The sequence below is a fragment of the Spinacia oleracea genome, chromosome 5, assembly GCF_020520425.1.
Source record: "Spinacia oleracea cultivar Varoflay chromosome 5, BTI_SOV_V1, whole genome shotgun sequence".
In the NCBI taxonomy this organism is placed as follows: Eukaryota; Viridiplantae; Streptophyta; class Magnoliopsida; order Caryophyllales; family Amaranthaceae; genus Spinacia; species Spinacia oleracea.
Genome location: NC_079491.1, coordinates 86,201,887 through 86,228,181, shown reverse-complemented (window position 1 = coordinate 86,228,181; position 26,295 = coordinate 86,201,887). Strand labels below are relative to the sequence as shown.

General features: G+C 39.1%; 1 protein-coding gene across 1 annotated transcript; it reads right to left on the bottom strand.

Moving 5' to 3' along the window:
* Positions 1-226: 226 nt before the first annotated feature.
* On the bottom strand, positions 227-2,052 carry LOC110791240 (protein FAR1-RELATED SEQUENCE 9-like). The gene is made up of 5 exons (XM_056829838.1): positions 1,898-2,052; positions 1,552-1,774; positions 1,278-1,464; positions 1,085-1,093; positions 227-990 (listed from the first exon to the last, which is right to left on the bottom strand). Exons 1-5 carry the CDS (start codon positions 2,050-2,052, stop codon positions 227-229), a joined length of 1,338 nt encoding a protein of 445 aa, XP_056685816.1.
* Between the last annotated feature and the right edge of the window lie 24,243 nt (positions 2,053-26,295).

The following is a 26,295-nucleotide window of genomic DNA, read 5'->3' as shown; positions in this document are numbered from 1 at the left end:
CCAAGTGAGGAAATGTGCAACAAACAAAGCTGTAACTACCAATGTTGTCGATCTTGGCCCCCAATCAAAAAACAGTTGGTTCTGTTTTGTATTGGCTAACTTCATAGCTGTCGACGGCTTCAGAAGCCTCACCACTGGTATATGTTCCTGGCATTAAATCCCCCAAAAGGAAAGATGGCTCACAAAGGCCAATGTTAGAGGTGGCGTCCGGAGTAGTCGGTGGTGACTAGTTGAGGTCAATGGACTTCGGCTTCTCGGGACTGTTGGATTTCTCTTGTGGCTTTGAGGCTTTCTTTTTAAGTCCCATGTCGGCTTGCAAAACTTTAGGATCACCGATTCTAACCAATGTCGCTTTCCTTAGGATTCCCTCGGCTTTCTCATCATGGGTTTCCAGAGAAATCAATACCTTCGAGAAAAAATTCTTTAACCATAGTGACCCGTTGTAAGATCTAGTTGCCAACCTGCAGATTTGTATGCCCAACCCATTTAAATATGCAAACCGACCAACGAACGCAGTATCAGTCTGCTCTTTAAATTCTTCCAGTGTGTGACCATAAGACAAGCCTGCCTTGGCATATTTCGTCCATCTTCGAAGTATATAACCCCTTGGTATCTCGGTCATGCGTCCGTACTTCATTACAGCAAACATATGGCGACAGGGAATGCCCACAGATTCCAACTTCATGCAGCAGCAATACATCTTGTGGAACTTAACACTGTGTATTACAATGTACTGTACTTTCCTGTACTTAGTATTACTCAACCAATAAATATTAGTTACCCCATCCAAATGTGTCTTATCTTGCTTAAACTTCACAAAAATATGCGATGACTCGTAGTTCATCTCTTTGCATAACATATCGTACGAGTTCCTTGGGTACACTGTTGCAGCATGTGTTTTCACACTTGAAAGGACCCCTTTGATAATCAGAGTTGTGTGCTTCGTTTGGTAGTCGAGGCCTGCTTCTGTGAACCTTATATCTTTCAACACTTGATCATACAATTCAACAAATTTGTAAAGCATAATTTTTTTTATTAAAAACTGTCTTCATTGAGCTGTTCATTGATTCACCCCGTTGTGTACTTCTCATACCTGCATAAAACAAAAGCAGTAAAATGGGTAGTGACCTAAACACAGTAAGGTACGTGCCTTGTCAAGATGTAAAGGGATAGGTGAAATGGGTAGTGGCCTAAATATGGTATGGTAGGTACCCTATCAAAATATAAAGGGGTAGGTAAAATGGATAGTGACCTAAATATGGTTGTGAACTACTTACCTCCGAAGAAATGACCATGCATGAAATATTCTGCCCATTTTTCCTTGTCATTGTAGAGTCCCTGTGCCCAAACTTCTTTCTCATAACCGTACGTGGTAATTAGCTCCTTCCAAGCCTGCTCAAACTCGGTGGGCGTACGACATCTGTCAACACATATCATGAAACCACTGCAGAACGTTTTTGAGCTCTGTCCTTTTACATTCCTTATTAAATGCCACAAACATAACATATGTACTGCCTTCGGGAAAACAACTCATATCGCATTTGCCATTGCCTTGTCCCCGTCAATCAAAACAGTCTGAGGAGCGACGTTATCCCCTACTTTAGTCAACTGCTCCAATATCCACTTGAATGTCTCCTCCTTTTCATGGCTAACTAGAGAAACAACAAAAACAACACTTTGACTGTGGTGATTTACACCGACAATCACCACAAGCGGCTTGTGGTACGCATTTACTTTGTATGTGGTGTCAAAGGAATTGACGTTGCCAAATGCCCTGTAATCATTACGGGACGTTGCATCACACCAAAAGAGTTTATCCAGAGCATTATCTTCGTCTCGTATATATTTCAAGAAAAACCCAGGGTCTGTATTCTATTTCCCGAGAAGGTATGCAAACACGGCCTCTGTGTCCCCATCTGGAATATCTTCCTTCGAAATTCTTTGACAAGCATTGTACAAGTCCTTTTTAAGGAAAGGTAGTTTGTCAGGACCACCTGCTTGTTGAACCAGATTTCTCATTGTCACGGCAGGAGAAACCCCAGAATTGATCATTGCCTTGATACGGAGCTTGTCATCATCTGAAAGACTTCTATGGCTTCTGCAATATAATTTACCAATTTAGAGAAAATACAGTCAGAACCTATTGAAGGAAATAATGCCCTTGGTCCAAGTATGCATATAATGCTAAGTCTAATAAATGCGGTTCAGTATTAATTAAACAAGTTAATAATTCAGTGAGATCAAGTGAGCAGAATGCCTAGCTAGAGGCCGCTTCAGTTCAAGTGGAATTAATGATATTAATCCACAACTTACTCTTGACTGAACCCGTAGGGTCACACAAATAGTACGAAAACGGATCAAGTATTTAATGGAATACTCCATCTATGGATATTCGGAATCGACGGATCTTGGTTTCAGTGGGAGCTGAGATCGTCAAAGGCAAGCAAGTGAATACTCCGGAAACGATGATATTGCCGGAAACGGAAATATGGATCGTATCGGAAATATAAATATTATCCAAGTCGTAGATGTTGTCGGAAACGGAAACATGGTACGTATCCGAAAATATTATTGGAAATGGAAATATTGCCGGAATCGGAAATATTGCCGGAAACGGAAATATTGTCAGAATCGGAAATATTATCGAAATCGGAAAATAATTCCGGAAACGGAAATATTAAATATTTGTTCGAAACGGAAATTAATTCCGGAATCGGAAATATTAAATATTGTTCGTATCGGAAATGAATTCTGGAATCGAGAATTTAATCGGAAGCGTATCGTACGAATTAGCATCGGACGAGGCCTGCCAGACGAAGGCCCAGCACGAAGCCGGGCAATCGCCAAGCAAGCCAAAGCGCATCAAACACACGCCAAGCCTCGACCAGGCCCAGCGCAAAAGCCAGGCCCAGCCGAAGCTTTGGGCGCGCATGCGGAGCAAGGGGCTGCAACGAGTGGGCCTTGCGCTGTGCGTGGGCCGTAAGGCCTGCATGCGGTGCATTGTGCCAACTCGTGTGTGTTACTCGGAATCCTAAGGCTACCGGGATTCATCATGTGATTAAATCTAATCCTAATAGATAAAGTTTGTTTAATTAGAGTCCTAGTAGGATTATAATTAAATAGATTTGTATTCTAATAGGATTATAATTCCTTTCCATAAACTCTATAAATAGGTGCCTAGGGTCACATATTTACATACACAATTGAAGTATTCAAAGGTAAGATTTTGGAACAAAATCAGCCAAACACTTGTAGCTTATTAGCCGAAAATTCTTAGTACCTTAATGGTGATTCTAGTTGGTCAAGCTTAAGACGGATCCGGACATGCTGTGGACTATCTACGGAGGGACGACACTTGGAGTCCTAAAGACTTGTTCGTGTTCGGTTCGGGCGTAGCTTGGGAGGGCACGCTACAAAGTGTATGCATCTGAATTATGCTAAATGATTATGTGTAAATAATATGTTTCCTGGCATTAAGGTTTTCCGCATGATTTATGTTTTGTCATATGTATCATAACCTAACAGTGGTATCACGAGCCTCTTATTATTTTCATAATCTAAATTGCATGAACATGGTTAAATTTTACAAAGAATTAAAGGGGTGATTAGTTTTCGTAATTAATTGCAAATTGCGTTTATTTAATTATATGTACGCAGTTTTTCGGCAGAATATTCGTTACTCAACCAAATCGAGTGATTTTTGTGTCAATTCCGCATGTAAAAAGCATTCTAAAACTTTGACAAAATTATTATTTTTCGGCCGAACTCAGAATTCCCAAATTCGAAGCCTAACTATGAGTTTTCGGAGGTTTAAGTTTTTCGAACGCAAAAGTTTGTAAATTTAAGATGTTAAATTGAATATTTGCGATTCTTGTTGATAAATCTTGAGTTTTTGATTGACCTACAGTATATGTTTAACAATTATGAATGCCTAGACTTGTTAATTATACAACCTAATTTGTAATTATGATTAATTTGTTAAAATTCGAATAATTTAGAATTGATTTGTTTTTCATAATTAATTAATAATTTAATTAGGTATCCATGATTAAAATCCACTTAAAAAATTGTTAATTTATGTTAAATTTTAAATTTTTATGACCTAGATTTGAATCCATGTTAATCGGAAATTAATTAATTAATAAATTTTCGATATTTCGCCCTAAAATTATGAAATTAATATGATTTATTAATTTGTCGTTAATTTTAAATAAAAAATTTTCAATTTTTATGAAAACGCTCATAAATGTTGCACGCACAAAGCAAAGGAAACTACGTGTTACCCTTAAGGGGTGTTGTATAGTGCGGGCACGCGACGACGAGCAAGGGAGCTCGTCGCCCGTGCGGTACGAATACAGCGAGCAGCATAGCATGGCGCGCGCGCGAAGCAGAGGTGCTGGCCGTGTGTGCTATGCGATGGGCGTGGGCGAGGGCAGGGCAAAGCGAGCATTCGCGTCTGGGCAGTAAGGGAGCTGCGCCACAACGTGCACTGCCTCGCACCAGCGAGTGCTGGCTCGCGCAGCGAGCAATGGCTCCCGTGCAGCGAGCGATGCCTCGCGAGGGAAAGCAGCAGCAGACGCGACACAACACAGAGGCTGCGCGCAGCGTGGCCAGCGATGACTGCGTGTGCGTGTGGCCTATGGCTGCGTGTTGCGTGGAGCTATGTTTGCCTTGTGCAGCGACCAGTCGTGCACACGATGGGACTTGGGTGCAAGCCCAAGTGCTCGTCGTGTTACGATTGAATCGTTTTGAATTTTAATTTTAGTTTTCAGTTCGGAAATATTTTTAATTAATTTTAAAAATTAAAAATTTAAATTGTTTTCTCGGATTTTAATTTTGAATATTATAATTATTATAAATTTTTATTTATACTAATTATTTTACTAAAATTAAACCTTGAATTAATTTAAATTCATTTAATTCAACTGAAAAATAAAATAAATAAATGGATTCAATTATAATTTTATATGAGGTTTAAATTTTAATTAAACTTGTATGTTTCCGGTTAGACTAGAAATACATTTTTAGTTTCAAAATTAGTAAAGCATATAAAGTTATTGGTTTAAGTGGGAGCAATTGTAGTCATAAACTCTTGATTAGGTCTACAAATCCATTAAGGTTAAACAACTTGATTAGAATTAATAAGGACTGAATAATTGGTAGATTATTGGTGCCCTTGATTAATTGCTGCAAATATTTATATGATGCATACAATGTGTTTTTACTAACCAACTATGTGGGCCATTTAATGAATGGGTGAATGGTATATATTGTATATGTATTGTTTTGCAGGTTATGAAGTGACTAGTATGGCCCAAATAGGATAGAAAATATGGTCTGCGTACCCTTAATTTGAATGTAATTGGTCTAATGCACCAAATTTGTTTTTCAATTCAAATATGGTCTGCGTACCATCAAATAGTTGTAATTAGTTTAATTATAGTTGATCCTGTTTGAAGAAAATGGAGCCTCCCACGGTGAAATTCAAGACGAAGTTTCCAACCATTTTCAAGACGTACTTTGAAGTTGAAGCTTCAAGATGAAGTCGGGCCATACTAGATCACATTTATCTTATTCATTCTTTAAGTTATTTATTGCTTTAAATGTGTCTTAAATATGCATGAGATTGAAGCTTGATTATGTTGCATGATTAAGGATTTTAGTTCACTTAAAATCTAACCAACATAGTAAGAGCATTAAGTTCCAAACTTAAAAATTGAGTTAAAAGGTGTCATGCCAAAATAACACTTACTTGGATAACCTTTACATCAATCTAGTAATAGATTACGCTCAACGAGGTGTTACTTATTGATCCTAAAGGGGTAAGGTACACAAATAATTGTGAGTACATGTTAGTTTTGGTGAAACTCAACGATATAAGTAAAGAGTCCTTTTATGTCGTGGCAAATGAGATAGGTTTACCTAATAAGCTCTTAGACATACCTATCAACCAAGAATAGTTTCTAGACTATTAGCAAAAGGCTTTTGCTTACCTAAAAGATTTTAGAATTGAGTCTAAATACATAATGTGCTTAATTCTTCAATGGGTTTTAGGATCTTGGGATCATTTTATTCACACCTGCCGGAACACATAACTTGAATAAAATGCTTAATGAACATTAAATTATGCATGTATGCTACAATTTATGTTTATTAAGAGAAACTGTGAATGATTATTTATTTGTTTATTCTTTTTCAATTGTAGTTTTTATTATGGCAAACAACAATTCATTCAATATTCGATCAATTCTCGAAAAGGAGAAGTTGAACGGGAGAAACTTCCTTGACTGGAAAAGGAACTTGCAAATAGTTCTTATGCAGGAAGAAAAGGAGTATGTCCTGGAAGAGGCGATGCCCGAAGCCGCGGGCGACGGGGTCACTCAGGCAGCCCTCAATCGTTGGATTGATGCCAACAAGGATGTGAAATGTCTAATGCTTGCAACCATGGGTGCAGATCTGCAGAAAATGTTCATCAACTCAGATGCTTTCACGATCATCAGTGAGTTAAAGAACATGTTCCAAGATCTGGCTTGAGTCGAAAGGTTCGAGACCCATAGGCAAATTCTTGAGACCAAGCTTAAGAAAGGCGAGCCTGTAAGTCCATATGTTCTTAAAGTGATTGGACTCATTGATAATATGAGTCGGCTGGATCAGCAGTTCTCTCAGGAAATGGCTGTAGACACCATCCTCCATTATCTTCATATTGGGTATGCGACGACGAGCAAGGGAGCAAAGGTGGGGGCATGCGACGACGAGCAAGGGAGCTTGTCGCCCATGCGGTACGAATGCAGCGAGCAAGAACATGGTGCACGAGCACAAGGCAGCAGCCCTGCCTTGTGTCGTGGGCTGTGAGCAATGGGCGTGTGGGAAGGGGCGAGAGCAAGGCACGAGCAGTCGCGTGTGGGCAGCAAGCAAGCTGCGCCACAGCGCGCACTGCCTCGCGCAAGCATGCGGAGCCTCGCGCGCAGCGAGCGCAAGCTCGCGTGCCACGAGCGCTACGCACAGCGTCGATGGCTCGCGCGCAGCGGGCGCCAGCTCGCATACTGCTGCCTCGTGCGATGAGCGCAAGCTCGCGTGCGGGAAAGGCAGGCGCGCAGCGAGCGATGGCTCGTATGGATCGAGCGCTGGCAAGCGCGCGCAGCGAGCGATGGCTCGCTTGCATCGAGCGCTAGCGCGCGCAGCGAGCACCAGCTCGCGTGTTCGATTGATGCCTTGCGATGGGGAGCAGCAGCGATGCGACGCAACGCATGGGCTGCGCGCACATGGCCAGTGATGGCTGTGTGCGTGTGGCCCATGGGCGTGCGTTGCGTGGGGTTGTTGCGTTGCGATTAGATCGTTTTGAAATTTTAATTTGAGATTTTCAGTTTACGTAATTTTAATTAATTTTAAAATTAATAATTTAAATTATTTTCTTGGATTTTAATTTTGAATATTGTAATTATAATAAATTTTATTTATTCTAATTATTTTACTAAAATTAAAATCATGAATTAATTTAAATACGACTGAAATTAAATTAAATTTATGGATTCAATTATAAATTTATATGAGCTTTAAATTTTAATTAAATTTGTATGTTTCCGGTTAGACTAGAAATACATTAATTAGTAAAGCATATGAATTTATTGGTTTAAGTGGGAACCCCTTTTTAGTCATAAACTCTTGATTAGGTCTACAAATCCTTAAGGTTAAAACAACTTGATTAGAATTAATAAGGGCTGAATAATTTGTAGATTATTGGTGCCCTTGATTAATTGCTGCAAATATTTATGTGATGCATAATGTGTTTTACTAACCAGCTATGTGGGCCATTCATGATAATGAATGGGTGAATGGTATATATTGTATATGTACTGTTTTGCAGGTTATGAAGTGACTAGTATGGAACAGTATGATATGCTTAAATCAACTTAATTAATAGTTTAATAAACCAAAGGACCATTCTTGGAAAACACACCTTAAAGTTGAGACCACTCTAGAATAATCAAAAGTTGGGACCTTTAAAAGTTAAACGGCCATAGTTGGAACTGTCAATATCAATTTTTCCTAGAAAATATGGTCTGCGTACCATTAATTTGAATGTAATTGGTCTAAAGTACCAAATTTGTTTTTCAATTCAAATATGGTCTGCGTACCATCAAATAGTTGTAATTAGTTTTAATTATAGCTTATCCTATTTGAAGAAAATGATGCCTCCCACGGAGATTTTCAAGACGGACTTTGAAGTTAAAGCTTCAAGATGAAGTCGGGCCATACTAGATCACATTTATCTTATGCATGTTTTAAGTTATTTATTGCTTTTAAATATGTCTTAAATGCATGAGATCAAAGCTTGATTATGTTGCATGATTAAGGATTTTAGTTCACTTAAAATCTAACCAACATAGTAAGAGCCTTAAGTTCCAAACTTAAAAATTGAGTTAAAAGGTGCCATGCCAAAATATACACTTGCTTGGATATCCTTTACATCAATCTAGTAATAGTTTTCGCTCAGCGAGGTGTTACTTATTGGTCCTAAAGGGGCAAGGTACACAAATAATTGTGAGTACATGTTAGTTTTGGTGAAACTCAACGATATAAGTAAGGAGTCCTTTTATGTCGTGGAAAAATCGATAGGTTTACCTAATAAGTTCTTAGACGTACCTATCAACCAAGAATAGTTTCTAGACTATTAGCAAAAGGCTTTTGCTTACCTAAGATGTTTTAGGATTAAGTCGACAAACTGTGCTTAGTTCTTCAATGATTTTAGGATCTTGGAATCATTTTATTCACACCTGCCGGAACACATAAATTGAATAAAATGCTTAATGAACATTGAATTATGCATGTATGCTAGAATTTAAGTTTATTAAGAGAAACTGTGAATGGTTATTTATTTGTTTATTCTTTTCAATTGTAGTTTTAAATAAGGCAAACAACAATTCATTCAACATTCGATCAATTCTCGAAAAGGAGAAGTTGAGCGGGAAAAACTTCCTTGACTGGAAAAGGAACTTGCAAATAGTTCTTATGCAGGAAGAAAAGGAGTATGTCCTAGAAGAGGCGATGCCCGAAGCCGCAGGCGACGGGGTCACTCAGGCAGCCCTCAATCGTTGGATTGATGCCAACAAGGATGTGAAATGTCTAATGCTCGCCACCATGAGTGCAGATCTGCAGAAAACGTTCATCAACTCAGATGCTTTCACAATTATCAGTGAGTTGAAGAACATGTTCCAAGATCTGGCTCGAGTCAAAAGATTCGAGACTCATAGGCAAATTCTTGAGACCAAGCTTAAGAAAGGCGAGCCCGTAAGTCCACATGTTCTCAAAATGATTGGACTCATTGAGAATATGAGTCGGCTCGATCAGCAATTTTCTCAGGAAATGGCTATAGACACCATCCTCCATTCTCTTCATAGTGGGTTTGATCAGTTTAAACTGAACTACAGTATGAATAGTCTGGACAAAACGCTCACTGAGCTTCACGGTATGCTGAAGACCGCTGAAAAGACGCTCAAAAGTGATAAGCAGGATGTGCTTATGGTGCGTGGGGGCAAGTTCAAGAAATCTGGAAAGAAGAGGAATGCTAAGAAAGGTGGCAACAAGGCCAGCCCAACTAAGCAAACTGGCGCCAAATCTGTAAAGGGGAAGGTCAGTCAACCCACTTCTGAATCCGAATGCTTCTATTGCAAGAAGAAGGGGCATTGGAAGAGAGATTGCTTGAAGCTAAAGGAAGATCAGAAGAACGGAACAGTCGTTCCAACTTCAGGTATTTTCGTTATAGACTGTATACTTGCTAATTCAACTTCTTGGGTATTAGATACAGGTTGTGGCTCACACTTATGTTCCAATCCAAAGGGACTAAGAAGAAGTAGAAGGTTAAGCAAGGGTGAAGTCGACCTACGAGTGGGAAATGGAGCACGGATTGCTGCATTAGCTGTAGGAACTTATTATTTATCGTTGCCCTCTGGGCTACTTTTGGAACTGGAAGAGGGTTTCCATGTTCCAAGTCTTACTAAAAACATCATTTCTGTTTTTTGGTTAGATGCTAAGGGATTTTCCTTTTTAATAAAAGACAATAGTTGTTCGTTTTATTTTAAAGAGATGTTTTATGGATCTGCTAGATTAGTCAATGGACTTTATTTATTAGATCACGACAAACAAGTTTATAACATAAATACCAAAAAGGCCAAAAAGGATGATTCAGATCTCACTTATTTGTGGCATTGTCGATTAGGCCATATTAACTTGAAACGCATGGAACGACTTCAAAAGGAAGGAATTCTAGAACCATTTGACTTAGAGGATTATGGTAAGTGCGAATCATGTTTACTTGGAAAAATGACAAAGCAACCTTTCTGTAAAGTTGGAGAAAGAGAAACTGAACTATTGGGTTTAATCCATACAGATGTATGTGGACCAATGAGTACAAATGCTAGAGGTGGTTTCAGCTACTTTATCACTTTCACTGATGACTTCAGTAGATATGGTTTTGTCTACCTAATGAAGCATAAGTCTGAATCCTTTGACAAATTCAAGGAATTTCAGAGTGAAGTAGAGAATCAATTAGGCAAGAAGATTAAGGCACTGCGGTCTGATAGAGGCGGTGAATATGTGACCTATGAATTTGATGACCATCTGAAAGAATGTGGAATTCTATCAGAATTGACTCCTCCTGGAACACCGCAATGGAATGGTGTGTCGGAACGGAGGAACAGAACCTTACTAGACATGGTTAGATTAATGATGGGTCAGGCCGAACTTCCAATAGAATTTTGGGGACATGCACTAAATGCAGCTGCACTCACTATAAATAGAGCTCCGTCTAAAGCTGTTGAAAAGACTCCATATGAGTTATGGTTTGGAAAACCTCCAAATGTGTCTTTTCTTAAGATTTGGGGATGTGAAGTATACGTCAAACGATTAATTTCAGACAAACTTCATCCAAAATCTGACAAATGTATCCTTGAGAACAAGGTGTTTGTTGCTCGAGATAGTATCTTTTTGGAAAAGAATTACATTTCCAAAATGACAAGTGGGAGAAAAGTAGGCCTCGAAGAAATTCGAGACGAACAACAAACTCTAGAGAATGCTCAAGATGACATTCAGGATGAAACTCAGAGATCTTTAGAAGTATCTGGTGAGAATCATGGTCAATCTAGAAATGTAACCCCGCGTAGATTGCAGAGATATAGATCTCAACCGGAAAGGTACTTAGGTATTTTGACGAACGAGAGCTATGACGTTCTATTACTTGAAAGTGATAAACCTGCGACTTACAAACAAGCTATGACGAGCCCTATCTCCAAGCAATGGCATGAAGCCATGCAATCTGAATTAGACTCCTTGTCTGAAAACCAAGTATGGGATTTGGTCGATTTGCCAGATGGCTACCAAGCCATTGGAAGGAAATGGGTTTTCAAACTGAAAAAGGACAAGGATGGAAAACTTAAAGTTTTCAAAGCTAGATTGGTTGTAAAAGGTTATAGGCATGTTCACGGTGTGGATTACGATGAAACCTTTTCACCAGTTGCAATGCTAAAGTCTATTCGGATAATGTTAGCAATCGTTGCATATTACGATTACGAAATATGGCAGATGGATGTCAAAACTTCTTTCTTAAACGGCGTTTTAACAGAAACTGTGTTTATGACACAGCCTGAGGGTTTTGAGGATCCAAAAAATGCTAAAAAGGTATGCAAGCTAAAGAAATCAATCTACGGATTGTAGCAGGCATCCAAGAGCTGGAATAAACGTTTTGATGAAGCAGTCAGTGACTTTGGTTTCATCAAGAACGCAGACGAATCTTGTGTATACAAGAAGGTCAGTGGGAGCAAAATTGCTTTTCTAGTATTATATGTCGACGACATATTAATTATAGGAAATGACATTCCTATGTTGAACTCTGTCAAGATTTGGCTTGGGAAATGTTTTTCGATGAAGGATCTAGGAGAAGCACAGTACATACTGGGCATCAAGATTTAGAGAGATAGATCTAAAAGGATGATTGGACTTAGTCAGAGCACTTATCTCAAAAAGGTGCTTGAAAGGTTCAAGATGGCAGACTCCAAGCGAGGCTACCTACCCATGTCTCAAGGAATGACTCTAAGCAAGACTTAGTGCCAAAAAACACTTGATGAGCGTAGACGAATGAATGAGATTCCATATGCATCATTGATTGGTTCAATAATGTATGCTATGATATGTACACGCCCGGATGTTGCGTACGCACTCAGTGCTACGAGCAGATACCAGTCAGACCCAGGAGAGGCACATTGGACTGCTGCCAAGAATATTCTGAAGTACCTGAAAAGGCACAAAGATGACTTCCTGGTCTATGGTGGAGATGATGAATTAATTGTTAAAGGCTATACGGACGCAAGTTTCCAAATCGACAAAGATGATTTCAGATCACAGTCTGGGTTTGTCTTCTTCCTCAACGGAGGTGCAGTAAGCTGGAAAAGTGCTAAGCAAAGCACCATTGTGGATTCTACAACTGAAGAGGAGTACATTGCTGCACATGAAGCAGCAAAGGAAGCTATATGGCTAAGGAAGTTCATAGGTGAACTTGGTGTAGTCCCCTCCATTAAAGGACCAATAGCCCTGTATTGTGATAATAACGGAGCTATTGCACAGGCAAAGGAGCCTAGACACCACCAGAGAGTCAAGCATGTACTTCGTAGATTTCACCTTCTACGAGAGTTCGTTGAAAGAAAAGAAGTCGAGATAAACAAGATTGGAACTGATGACATATCAGATCCATTGACTAAACCTCTGCCGCAGGCGAAGCACAACTCGCACACTGCAGCTATGGGAATCAAGCATATTGGAGAATGGTTTGATATCCTTGTTTAATGTTTTAAAGTTTTAGAGTTTAAATCTTTGTAAAACATTATTGGTTAATCATTCACAATAAATGAAGAGAATTCATTTTTCCATTTAATTTGTGGTTTATTAAATGATGAGTCCCTTCAATTTGACGATATATTCAAGATAGACTGTCAGGACCAGTCCTGTGACTAAGAAATGTCTATCAAGTGAACTTGAAAGTCAAAGGTTGAAAATGGTCCCTAGTCGGAGTTTTCTATAAAATTGGACGCATAGAAAACGTTAGACGATTAGAATGCAAGATGACTAGTAGTTCTGTTTCTTGAACTATGTGGACATGGCAATGTCATAATCATTTGCATAGATACTTACTTTGGGAAGACTAGTATCGGACAAGACCTATGAAACTTTACTATAAGAGATGAAAATATGTCATAAGTAAATTTCATTAAAATTATTAGACACTAAATCCTCAATACGTGAGTGATATGAGATTACTTGTTTGAGAACTGGTTGCTTTGACGTTGACCAACCGTCGCACCGTAAAAGGAGGCTATAAAGGCAACGCTCAGGTAATCACCTATCAAACGAAGTCTAATCTCAAGATCGCAAGAAAGGGATTGTCCTCCCATAAATCGGGATGAGATGCTTAAAAGTTGTACAAGGCCACTCGGAGAGCTAGAAATTGTGAAATGCATGGCCGTGCTCGGATGAATCATAGGCTATGATTATCTGTTTATTTGATCAGTTGAACTCTGAAACCGAGGAACACCTCTGGACATAATAAGGATGACAACTCTTACCTTATGTTCAAGAGCAAGCATCGAGCGACAAAGGAATTAGGAAATGCACACTTGTCCCTAAGGACAAGTGGGAGACTGAAGGAAATAATGCCCTTGGTCCAAGTATGCATTCTATGTTAAGTCTAATAAATGCGGTTCAGTATTAATTAAACAAGTTAATAATTCAGTGAGATCAAGTAAGCAGAATGCCTAGCTAGAGGCCGCTTCAGTTCAAGTGGAATTAATGATATTAATCCACAACTTACTCTTGACTGAACCCGTAGGGTCACACAAATAGTACGTAAACGGATCAAGTATTTAATGGCATTAAATACTCCATCTATGGATATTCGGATTCGACGGATCTTGGTTTCAGTGGGAGCTGAGATCGTCAAAGGCAAGCAAGTGAATACTCCGGAAACGATGATATTGCCGGAAACGGAAATATGGATCGTATCGAAAATATAAATATTATCCAAGTCGTAGATGTTGTCGGAAACGGAAACATGTTACGTATCCGAAAATATTATTGGAAATGGAAATATTGCCGGAATCGGAAATATTGCCGGAAACGGAAATATTGTCAGAATCGGAAATATTATCGAAATCGGAAAATAATTCCGGAAACGGAAATATTAAATATTTGTTCGAAACGGAAATTAATTCCGGAATCGGAAATATTAAATATTGTTCGTATCGGAAATGAATTCTGGAATCGAGAATTTAATCGGAAGCGTGTCGTACGAATTAGCATCGGACGAGGCCTGCCAGACGAAGGCCCAGCACGAAGCCGGGCAATCGCCAAGCAAGCCAAAGCGCACCAAACACACGCCAAGCCTCGACCAGGCCCAGCGCAAAAGCCAGGCCCAGCCGAAGCTTTGGGCGCGCATGCGGAGCAAGGGGCTACGACGAGTGGGCCTTGCGCTGTGCGTGGGCCGTAAGGCCTGCATGCGGTGCATTGTGCCAACTCGTGTGTGTTACTCGGAATCCTAAGGCTACCGGGATTCATCATGTGATTAAATCTAATCCTAATAGATAAAGTTTGTTTAATTAGAGTCCTAGTAGGATTATAATTAAATAGATTTGTATTCTAATAGGATTATAATTCCTTTCCATAAACTCTATAAATAGGTGCCTAGGGTCACATATTTACATACACAATTGAAGTATTCAAAGGTAAGATTTCGGAACAAAATCAGCCAAACACTTGTAGCTTATTAGCCGAAAATTCTTAGTACCTTAAGGGTGATTCTAGTTGGTCAAGCTTAAGGCGGATCCGGACATGCTGTGGACTATCTACGGAGGGACGACACTTGGAGTCCTAAAGACTTGTTCGTGTTCGGTTCGGGCGTAGCTTGGGAGGGCACGCTACAAAGTGTATGCATCTGAATTATGCTAAATGATTATGTGGAAATAATATGTTTCCTGGCATTAAGGTTTTCCGCATGATTTATGTTTTGTCATATGTATCATAACCTAACAGTGGTATCACGAGCCTCTTATTATTTTCATAATCTAAATTGCATGAACATGGTTAAATTTTACAAAGAATTAAAGGGGTGATTAGTTTTCGTAATTAATTGCAAATTGCGTTTATTTAATTATATGTACGCAGTTTTTCGGCAGAATATTCGTTACTCAACCAAATCGAGTGATTTTTGTGTCAATTCCGCATGTAAAAAGCATTCTAAAATTTTGACAAAATTATTATTTTTCGGCCGAACTCAGAATTCCCAAATTCGAAGCCTAACTATGACTTTTCGGAGGTTTAAGTTTTTCGAACGCAAAAGTTTGTAAATTTAAGATGTTAAATTGAATATTTGCGATTCTTGTTGATAAATCTTGAGTTTTTGATTGACCTACAGTATATGTTTAACAATTATGAATGCCTAGACTTGTTAATTATACAACCTAATTTGTAATTATGATTAATTTGTTAAAATTCGAATAATTTAGAATTGATTTGTTTTTCATAATTAATTAATAATTTAATTAGGTATCCATGATTAAAATCCACTATAAAAATTGTTAATTTATGTTAAATATTAAATTTTTATGACCTAGATTTGAATCCATGTTAATCGGAAATTAATTAATTAATAAATTTTCGATATTTCGCCCTAAAATTATGAAATTAATATGATTTATTAATTTGTCGTTAATTTTAAATTAAAAATTTTAAATTTTTATGAAAACGCTCATAAATGTTGCACGCACAAAGCAAAGGAAGCTACGTGTTACCCTTAAGGGGTGATGGGTAGTGCGGGCACGCGACGACGAGCAAGGGAGCTCGTCGCCCGTGCGGTACGAATACAGCGAGCAGCATAGCATGGCGCGCGCGCGAAGCAGAGGTGCTGGCCGTGTGTGCTATGCGATGGGCGTGGGCGAGGGCAGGGCAAAGCGAGCAGTCGCGTGTGGGCAGCAAGGGAGCTGCGCCACAACGCGCACTGCCTCGCACCAGCGACTGCTGGCTCGCGCAGCGAGCGATGGCTCCCGTGCAGCGAGCGATGCCTCGCGAGGGAAAGCAGCAGCAGACACGACACAACACAGAGGCTGCGCGCAGCGTGGCCAGCGATGACTGCGTGTGCGTGTGGCCTGTGGCTGCGTGTTGCGTGGAGCTATGTTTGCCATGTGCAGCGACCAGTCGTGCACACGATGGGACTTGGGTGCAAGCCCAAGTGCTCGTCGTGTTACGATTGAATCGTTTTGAATTTTAATTTTCGTTTTCAGTTCGGAAATATTTTTAATTAATTTTAAAAATTAAAAATTTAAATTGTTTTCTCGGATTTTAATTTTGAATATTATAATTATTATAAAATTTTATTTATACTAATTATTTTACTAAAATTAAACCTTGAATTAATTTAAATTCATTTAATTCAACTGAAAAATAAATTAAATAAATGGATTCAATTATAATTTTATATGAGCTTTTATGTCGTGGCAAATGAGATAGGTTTACCTAATAAGCTCTTAGACATACCTATCAACCAAGAATAGTTTCTAGACTATTAGCAAAAGGCTTTTGCTTACCTAAAAGATTTTAGAATTGAGTCTAAATACATAATGTGCTTAATTCTTCAATGGGTTTTAGGATTTTGGGATCATTTTATTCACACCTGCCAGAATACATAACTTGAATAAAATGCTTAATGAACATTAAATTATGCATGTATGCTACAATTTATGTTTATTAAGAGAAACTGTGAATGATTATTTATTTGTTTATTCTTTTTCAATTGTAGTTTTTATTATGGCAAACAACAATTCATTCAATATTCGATCAATTCTCGAAAAGGAGAAGTTGAACGGGAAAAACTTCCTTGACTGGAAAAGGAACTTGCAAATAGTTCTTATGCAGGAAGAAAAGGAGTATGTCCTAGAAGAGGCGATGCCCGAAGCCGCGGGCGACGGGGTCACTCAGGCAGCCCTCAATCGTTGGATTGATGCCAACAAGGATGTGAAATGTCTAATGCTTGCAACCATGGGTGCAGATCTGCAGAAAATGTTCATCAACTCAGATGCTTTCACGATCATCAGTGAGTTAAAGAACATGTTCCAAGATCTGGCTTGAGTCGAAAGGTTCGAGACCCAATAGGCAAATTCTTGAGACCAAGCTTAAGAAAGGCGAGCCTGTAAGTCCACATGTTCTTAAAATGATTGGACTCATTGATAATATGAGTCGGCTGGATCAGCAGTTCTCTCAGGAAATGGCTGTAGACACCATCCTCCATTATCTTCATAGTGGGTATGATCAGTTCAAGCTGAACTACAGTATGAATGTTCTGGACAAAACGCTCACTGAGCTTCACGGTATGCTAAAGACCGCTGAAAAGACGCTCAAAAATGATAAGCAAGATGTGCTTATGGTGCGTGGGGGCAAGTTCAAGAAATCTGGAAAGAAGAGGAATGCTAAGAAAGGTGGCAACAAGGCCATCCCAACTAAGCAAACTGGCGCCAAGTCTGAAAAGAGGAAGGTCAGTCAACCCACTTCTGAATCTGAATGCTTCTATTGCAAGAAGAAGGGGCATTGGAAGAGAGATTGCTTGAAGCTAAAGGAAGATCAGAAGAACGGAACAGTCGTTCCATCTTCAGGTATTTTCGTTATAGACTGTATACTTGCTAATTCAACTTCTTGGGTATTAGATACAGGTTGTGGCTCACACTTATGTTCCAATCCACAGGGACTAAGAAGAAGTAGAAGGTTAAGCAAGGGTGAAGTCGACCTACGAGTGGGAAATGGAGCACGGATTGCTGCATTAGCTGTAGGAACTTATTATTTATCGTTTCCCTCTGGGCTACTTTTGGAACTGGAAGAGGGTTTCCATGTTCCAAGTCTTACTAAAAACATCATTTCTGTTTCTTGCTTAGATGCTAAGGGATTTTCCTTTTTAATAAAAGACAATAGTTGTTCGTTTTATTTTAAAGAGATGTTTTATGGATCTGCTAGATTAGTCAATGGACTTTATTTATTAGATCACGACAAACAAGTTTATAACATAAATACCAAAAAGGCCAAAAAGGATGATTCAGATCTCACTTATTTGTGGCATTGTCGATTAGGCCATATTAACTTGAAACGAATGGAACGACTTCAAAAGGAAGGAATTCTAGAACCATTTGACTTAGAGGATTATGGTAAGTGCGAATCATGTTTACTTGGAAAAATGACAAAGCAACCTTTCTCTAAAGTTGGAGAAAGAGAAACTGAACTATTGGGTTTAATCCATACAGATGTATGTGGACCAATGAGTACAAATGCTAGAGGTGGTTTCAGCTACTTTATCACTTTCACTAATGACTTCAGTAGATATGGTTTTGTCTACCTAATGAAGCATAAGTCTGAATCCTTTGACAAATTCAAGGAATTTCAGAGTAAAGTAGAGAATCAATTAGGCAAGAAGATTAAGGCACTGCCGTCTGATAGAGGCGGGGAATATGTGACCTATGAATTTGATGACCATCTGAAAGAATGTGGAATTCTATCAGAATTGACTCCTCCTGGAACACCGCAATGGAATGGTGTGTCGGAACGGAGGAACAGAACCTTGCTAGACATGGTTAGATTAATGATGGGTCAGGCCGAACTTCCAATAGAATTTTGGGGACATGCACTAAATACAGCTGCACTCACTATAAATAGAGCTCCGTCTAAAGCTGTTGAAAAGACTCCATATGTGTTATGGTTTGGAAAACCTCCAAATGTGTCTTTTCTTAAGATTTGGGGATGTGAAGTATACGTCAAACGATTAATTTCAGACAAACTTCATCCAAAATCTGACAAATGTATCCTTGTGGGCTATCCAAAGGAAACAAAGGGGTATTACTTCTACAATACATCTGAGAACAAGGTGTTTGTTGCTCGAGATGGTATCTTTTTGGAAAAGAATTACATTTCCAAAATGACAAGTGGGAGAAAAGTAGGCCTCGAAGAAATTCGAGACGAACAACAAACTCTAGAGAATGCTCAAGATGACATTCAGGATGAAACTCAGAGATCTTTAGAAGTATCTGGTGAGAATCATGGTCAATCTAGAAATGTAACCCTGCGTAGATCGCAGAGATATAGATCTCAACCGGAAAGGTACTTAGGTATTTTGACGAACGAGAGCTATGACGTTCTATTACTTGAAAGTGATGAACCTGCGACTTACAAACAAGCTATGACGAGCCCTAGCTCCAAGCAATGGCATGAAGCCATGCAATCTGAATTAGACTCCTTGTCTGAAACCCAAGTATGGGATTTGGTCAATTTGCCAAATGGCTACCAAGCCATTAGAAGGAAATGGGTTTTCAAACTGAAAAAGGACAAGGATGGAAAACTTGAAGTTTTCAAAGCTAGATTGGTTGCAAAAGGTTACAGGCAAGTCCACGGTGTGGATTACGATGAAACCTTTTCACCAGTTGCAATGCTAAAGTCTATTCGGATAATGTTAGCAATCGTTGCATATTACAATTACGAAATATGGCAGATGGATGTCAAAACCGCTTTCTTAAACGGCGTTTTAACAGAAACTGTGTTTATGACACAGCCTGAGGGTTTTGAGGATCCAAAGAATGCTAAAAAGGTATGCAAGCTAAAGAAATCAATCTACGGATTGTAGCAGGCATCCAGGAGCTCGAATATACGTTTTGATGAAGCAGTCAGTGACTTTGGTTTCATCAAGAACGCAGACGAATCTTGTGTATACAAGAAGGTCAGTGGGAGCAAAATTGCTTTTCTGGTATTATATGTCGACGACATATTACTTATAGGAAATGACATTCCTATGTTGAAATCTGTCAAGATTTGGCTTGGGAAATGTTTTTCGATGAAGGATCTAGGAGAAGCACAGTACATACTGGGCATCAAGATTTAGAGAGATAGACCTAAAAGGATGATTGGACTTAGTTAGAGCACTTATCTCAAAAAGGTGCTTGAAAGGTTCAAGATGGCAGACTCCAAGCGAGGCTACCTACCCATGTCTCAAGGAATGACTCTAAGCAAGACTCAGTGCCAAAAAACACTTGATGAGCGTAGACGAATGAATGAGATTCCATATGCATCATTGATTGGTTCAATAATGTATGCTATGATATGTACACGCCCGGATGTTGCGTACGCACTCAGTGCTACGAGCAGATACCAGTCAGACCCAGGAGAGGCACATTGGACTGCTGCCAAGAATATTCTGAAGTACCTGAAAAGGCACAAAGATGACTTCCTGGTCTATGGTGGAGATGATGAATTAATTGTTAAAGGCTATACGGACGCAAGTTTCCAAACCGACAAAGATGATTTCAGATCACAGTCTGGGTTTGTCTTCTGCCTCAACGGAGGTGCAGTAAGCTGGAAAAGTGCTAAGCAAAGCACCATTGCGGATTCATAGGTGAACTTGGTGTAGTCCCCTCCATTAAAGGACCAATAGCCCTATATTGTGATAATAACGGAGCTATTGCACAGGCAAAGGAGCCTAGACACCACCAAAGAGTCAAGCATGTACTTCGTAGATTTCACCTTCTACGAGAGTTCATTGAAAGAAAAGAAGCCGAGATAAGCAAGATTGGAACTGATGATAACATCTCAGATCCATTGACTAAACCTCTGCCGCAGGCGAAGCAGAACTCGCACACTGCAACTATGGGAATCAAGCATATTGGAGAATGGCTTTGATGTCCTTGTTTAATGTTTTAAAGTTTTAGAGTTTAATTCTTTGTAAAACATTATTGGTTAATCATTCACAATAAATGAATAGAATTCATTTTCCCATTTAATTTGCGGTTTATTAAATGATGAGTCCCTTCAATTTGACAAATATTCAAGATAGACTGTCAGGACCAGTCCTGTGACTAAGAAATGTCTATCAAGTGAACTTGAATGTCAAAAGTTGAAAATGGTCCCTGGTCGGAGTTTTCCATAAAGATGGACGTATAGAAAACGTTAGACGACTAGAATGCAAGATGACTAGTAGTTCTGTTTCTTGAACTATGTGGACATGGCAATGTCGTAATGATTTGCATAGATACTTACTTTGGGAAGACTAGTATCGGACAGACCTATGAAACTTTATTGTAAGAGATGAAAATCTGTCATAAGTAAATTTCATTAAAATTATTAGGCACTAAATCCTTAATACCTGAGTGATTTGAGATTACTTGTTTGAGAACTGCTTACTTTGACGTTGACCAACCGTCGCACCGTAAAAGGAGGCTATAAAGGCAACGCTCAGGTAATCACCTATCAAACGAAGTCTAATCTCAAGATCGCAAGATTTGGATTGTCCTCCCATAAATCGGGATGAGATGCTTAAAAGTTGTACAAGGCCACTCGGAGAGCTAGAAACTGTAAAATGCATGGCCGTGCTCAGATGAATCATAGGTTATGATTATCTGTTTATTTGATCAGTTGAACTCTGAAACCGAGAAACACCTCTAGACGTAATAAGGATGACAACTCTTACCTTATGTTCAAGAGCAAGCATCGAGCGACAAAGGAATTAGGAAATGCACACTTGTCCCTAAGGACTAGTGTGAGACTGAAGAAAATAATGCCCTTGGTCCAAGTATGCATATAATGTTAAGTCTAATAAATGCGGTTCAGTATTAATTAAACAAGTTAATAATTCAGTGAGATCAAGTGAGCTTAATGCCTAGCTAGAGGCCGCTTCAGTTCAAGTGGAATTAATGATATTAATCCACAGCTTACTCTTGACTGAACCCGTAGGGTCACACAAATAGTACGTAAACGGATCAAGTATTTAATGGCATTAAATACTCCATGTATTGATATTCTGAATCGACGGATCTTGGTTTCAATGGGAGCTGAGATCGTCAAAGGCAAGCAAGTGAATACTCCAGAAACGATGATATTGTCGGAAACGGAAATATGGATCATATCGGAAATATAAATATTATCCAAATCGGAAAATAATTCCGGAAACAGAAATATTAAATATTTGTTCGAAACGGAAATTAATTCCGGAATCGGAAATATTAAATATTGTTCGTATCGGAAATGAATTCCGTAATCGAGAATTTAATCGGAAGCGTATCGTACGAATTAGCATCGGACGAGGCCTGCCAGACGAAGTGAAGGAAATAATGCCCTTGGTCCAAGTATGCATTCTATGTTAAGTCTAATAAGTGCGGTTCAGTATTAATTAACAAGTTAATAATTCAGTGAGATCAAGTGAGCTGAATGCCTAGCTAGAGGCCGCTTCAGTTCAAGTGGAATTAATGATATTAATCCACAGCTTACTCTTGACTGAACCCATAGGGTCACACAAATAGTACGTAAACGGATCAAGTATTTAATGGCATTAAATACTCCATCTATGGATATTCGGAATCGACGGATCTTGGTTTCAGTGGGAGCTGAGATCGTCACAGGCAAGAAATGAATACTCCGGAAACGATGATATTGCCGGAAACGGAAATATGGATCGTATCGGAAATATAAATATTATCCAAGTCGTAGATGTTGCCGGAAACGGAAACATGGTACGTATCGGAAAATATTATCGGAAATGGAAATATTGCCGGAATCGGAAATATTGCCGGAAACGGAAATATTGTCAGAATCGGAAATATTATCGGAATCGGAAAATAATTCTGGAAACGGAAATATTAAATATTTGTTCGAAACGGAAATTGATTCCGGAATCGGAAATATTAAATATTGTTCGTATCGGAAATGAATTCCGGAACCGGGAATTTAATCGGAAGCGTATCGTACGAATAAGCATCGGACGAGGCCTGCCGGACGAGGGCCCAGCACGAAGCCAGGCCATCGCCCAGCAAGCCAAGCGCGCCACACGAACAACCAAGGCCACGCCAGCCCAGCGCAAGGCCAGGGCCAGCAGGCCATGGCAGCGCGCGCAGCGCGCGCAGCGATGGGCTGCGAGCTGTGCTGCTGCTCGCGTGGGCCGAGCGGCCGTGTGGGCTGTGCGCGGGCATGGCCTGCACGCTTACGGGTCATGCTCGTGTAGAGTTTGTGTTCACATACGAAACCTAAAGAGTATAGGATTTGTTTAATGATTAAAATTCCTAATCCTAAAAGATAAATTAATTAAATAAGAATTCTACTAGGATTCTAATTTAATTCATTCGTATCCTAGTAGGATTCGATTACTTATTCCATGGTCTATAAATATGAGTTAAGGGCTCATAATTTATATCGAGTATTCAAGTATTCAAAGTGATTTTTGAGAGCAAAAATTCAGTCATATAATTGCCTACAATAGCCGAAAATTCTAAGTACCTTAAGGGCGATTCTAGTTGGTCAAGCTTAAGGCGGATCCGGACGTGCTGTGGACTATCTACGGAGGGACGACACTTGGAGTCCTAAAGACTTGTTCTTGTTCAGTGTATGCATCTGAACTATGCTAAATGATTATGTGTAAATAATATGCTTTCCTGGCTTTATGGTTTTTCCGCATGATTTATGTTTTGTCATATGAATCATAATCTAACACGAAGGCCCAGCACGAAGTCGAGCCATCGCCCAGCAAGCCAAAGCGCATCAAACACACGCCAAGCCTTGACCAGGCCCAGCGCAAAAGCCAGGCCCAGCCGAAATGATATAGTGGCCGAAATGATATAGTTGCTTTTTTCGGCTATATCATAGTGTTTTATAGTTTTTAAGGGCACTATGATATAGTGGCCGAAATGAAGTTTTACGTCATGGTTACTTGGTAATATTGAACAAAGTGAGAGTGGTTCATCAGTGCTAACTCCTGGAAATGGTAGTTCTTTTCTCTTCACTACCTATACGGTCTTGTTTCTTTTGATGCTAGTATGTATGGAAAAATGGGCATAAAAACTCCATCAGAAAGAAGAGCTAGCATCATTGAATTAAGAAGCAAAGAGATTAGCGGGAGGGGAGGGGAGGGGAAGGGTGGTCTGCTACTTATTGAATTACACTTTCCCCCCCTATAAAGTGTAATCTCATTCACTGTTATGTGAAGGGTTTTTTTTGAATGACATGGTTATTAGTATATCCCAAGCTACAATTATTTGACTCCAGACATAGCTTGTAATTCACCCACTTAGAAAAAAATAAAGAATGAAAATTTTCAAACTTAACAGAAAGAGAGATAGGATCGAAAGAACAATGTTATAATTGCATGAAACATTTATGTAAATTTGGTGTTTTAGAATTTTTTTCATTAACGTAGTTCTTGGAATAGGAGAACCGAGTGAAAAATTTCAAGCTTCCAGAGCTTATCCTTTGCTTTGGGGGATATCTACAGATAGAGCTTCTAGGTATATTTCAAAGTTAAGAAATGGTTGAACTCTTACATATGTTGTGTTCTGGAACTAAGTGAAGTGATCTACTGTTTCAATTTATGTATTGATGACTTATTATGTTTTTGATTAGCTAAGATAACGAAGTGCTAATAAATTTAGGTCTGGTAAATCGGACGTCACATAGGCACTTATATTCATAGCCCCGCTTAGTTTCAAACCCAAGAGTTTCTTACTAAAAAGATAACTTGGAGGTAGACATACGTTCAACCATGAGCCAAGGGTGATATTTAACTCAAGAATTTCACGCCTTCTCGTGGCCATTAGCCATGAGTTGACATAAAAGACATTAGCATCATAGATTTCCAAGAAAATTCAATGGATACATATGAAGGAAATATGTCCTTCACCCAAGGTGTATTAGTCTAATACCAAGATTCAAAGTATTTACGAACAACTAATTCAGTGAGATCAAGTGATCGGAACAGCTAGCTGGAATAATGCTTCTGATCAGTGAGTTCTAATCTATATTAGACTCACAGCTTACTCTTGACTGAACCTATAAGGTCACACCATTGGCATGTAACAGATCATCAGATTAAATTAATCGAAAATTCATTTCATAGCTTTTCGGGAATTAGTTCGGAAAAACATAAATATACGATATGACGTTTGATCGGAATCGTATATTGTATCGCGAATATTCGTAATCTAGGCGAAACGAATAATCGTATCGTACGATGGTGATTCTTCAAGTACTATACGATAAACAATAGCCGTAAGGCATTGGTCGCGGATACCAGCAAGGCAAAGTTGTCGGCCTGTCGAGCCAAGCACGCAAGCGTGCAAGGCCCAACGAGCGCAGCAGCTCGCCAGCGCGAGAGAAAAGCACGTCAGCGCGAGAACAAAGCATGTGCCCTGCGCCTGGGCGCGCGCGGGACAGCAGCAGCGGCAGCAAGCAACAGCGAGGCCCAAGGCCCATGGCTGCGTTATTGCGCGCGCTGCTCGTGGGCTTTGTGCGAGAGCTGGCCGGCTAAGGCCTTGTGCTTTGGCCGATCATGTTATAACCCTTAAGGTTATAGCACCTCCCTCATTATCATGTTTTTCCAACTTACACATTACGTAATTCAGTTTAACCTAAATCAAAAGAGAAACCCTAATCTCTTTTGAGCCTCCGCTCAAACTGTTCTTCCCTAAAAGCTAAAATATCTTGAGTGACGTCTAAGCTACGAATCTCAAGACGGATCTGAACGTGTTGGTGAACCAAGTAGAGGAACGACATTTGGAGTTCTTGTTTTATGATTCGTTGAACTAGGGAAAACACGCTACAAACGTAAGTCTGCTTGATTTGTACTTTATACATGGTTCCTGGCTTTGGGGATTATTCCGCTGCGTTAACATGTTTTAATTGTATACCCCTATAGTGGTATCATGAGAAACATGTATTTTAAGTACTTTTTGGCATGTTAATATGTTGGTGATGTTGTCGAATTTTTCTGAATTTTTCGTGAATTTCCGAAATATTTCTGGATTATTGGATAGATCGTAGAATATGTTCTGAATTCGTAAAATGTCGGAAATACGAATTTTCTGACCCTAATCTGATTTAAAACGGCGTTTTAAGATCAACACATGTGAATAGAATCGCAAAAACAGGCACCGAAGTTTGCGTTTTTGGGTGTTTTTGTTAAATAATGAATTAAATTAACAATTTTGGAAAGTTTTTCAATTAATTACTCGACCTAAACTACTATGAATCAATTGAAATTTTTCCCTACTGTTCTTGGGTATATTCTAAAATTATGGTAAAATTTTCGGCCATAAATATTAAGTATAAACCCTAATTTTATTTTTCCCTAATTTAATGATTTTTAGATCATAAATTGATTTTAATAATTATTTAGATCTAGAAATTTGTTTGGTTGGAAAAGCGAATGTAATTTCATGTTAAATGGCATATTTTAGAATATATGGATTAATA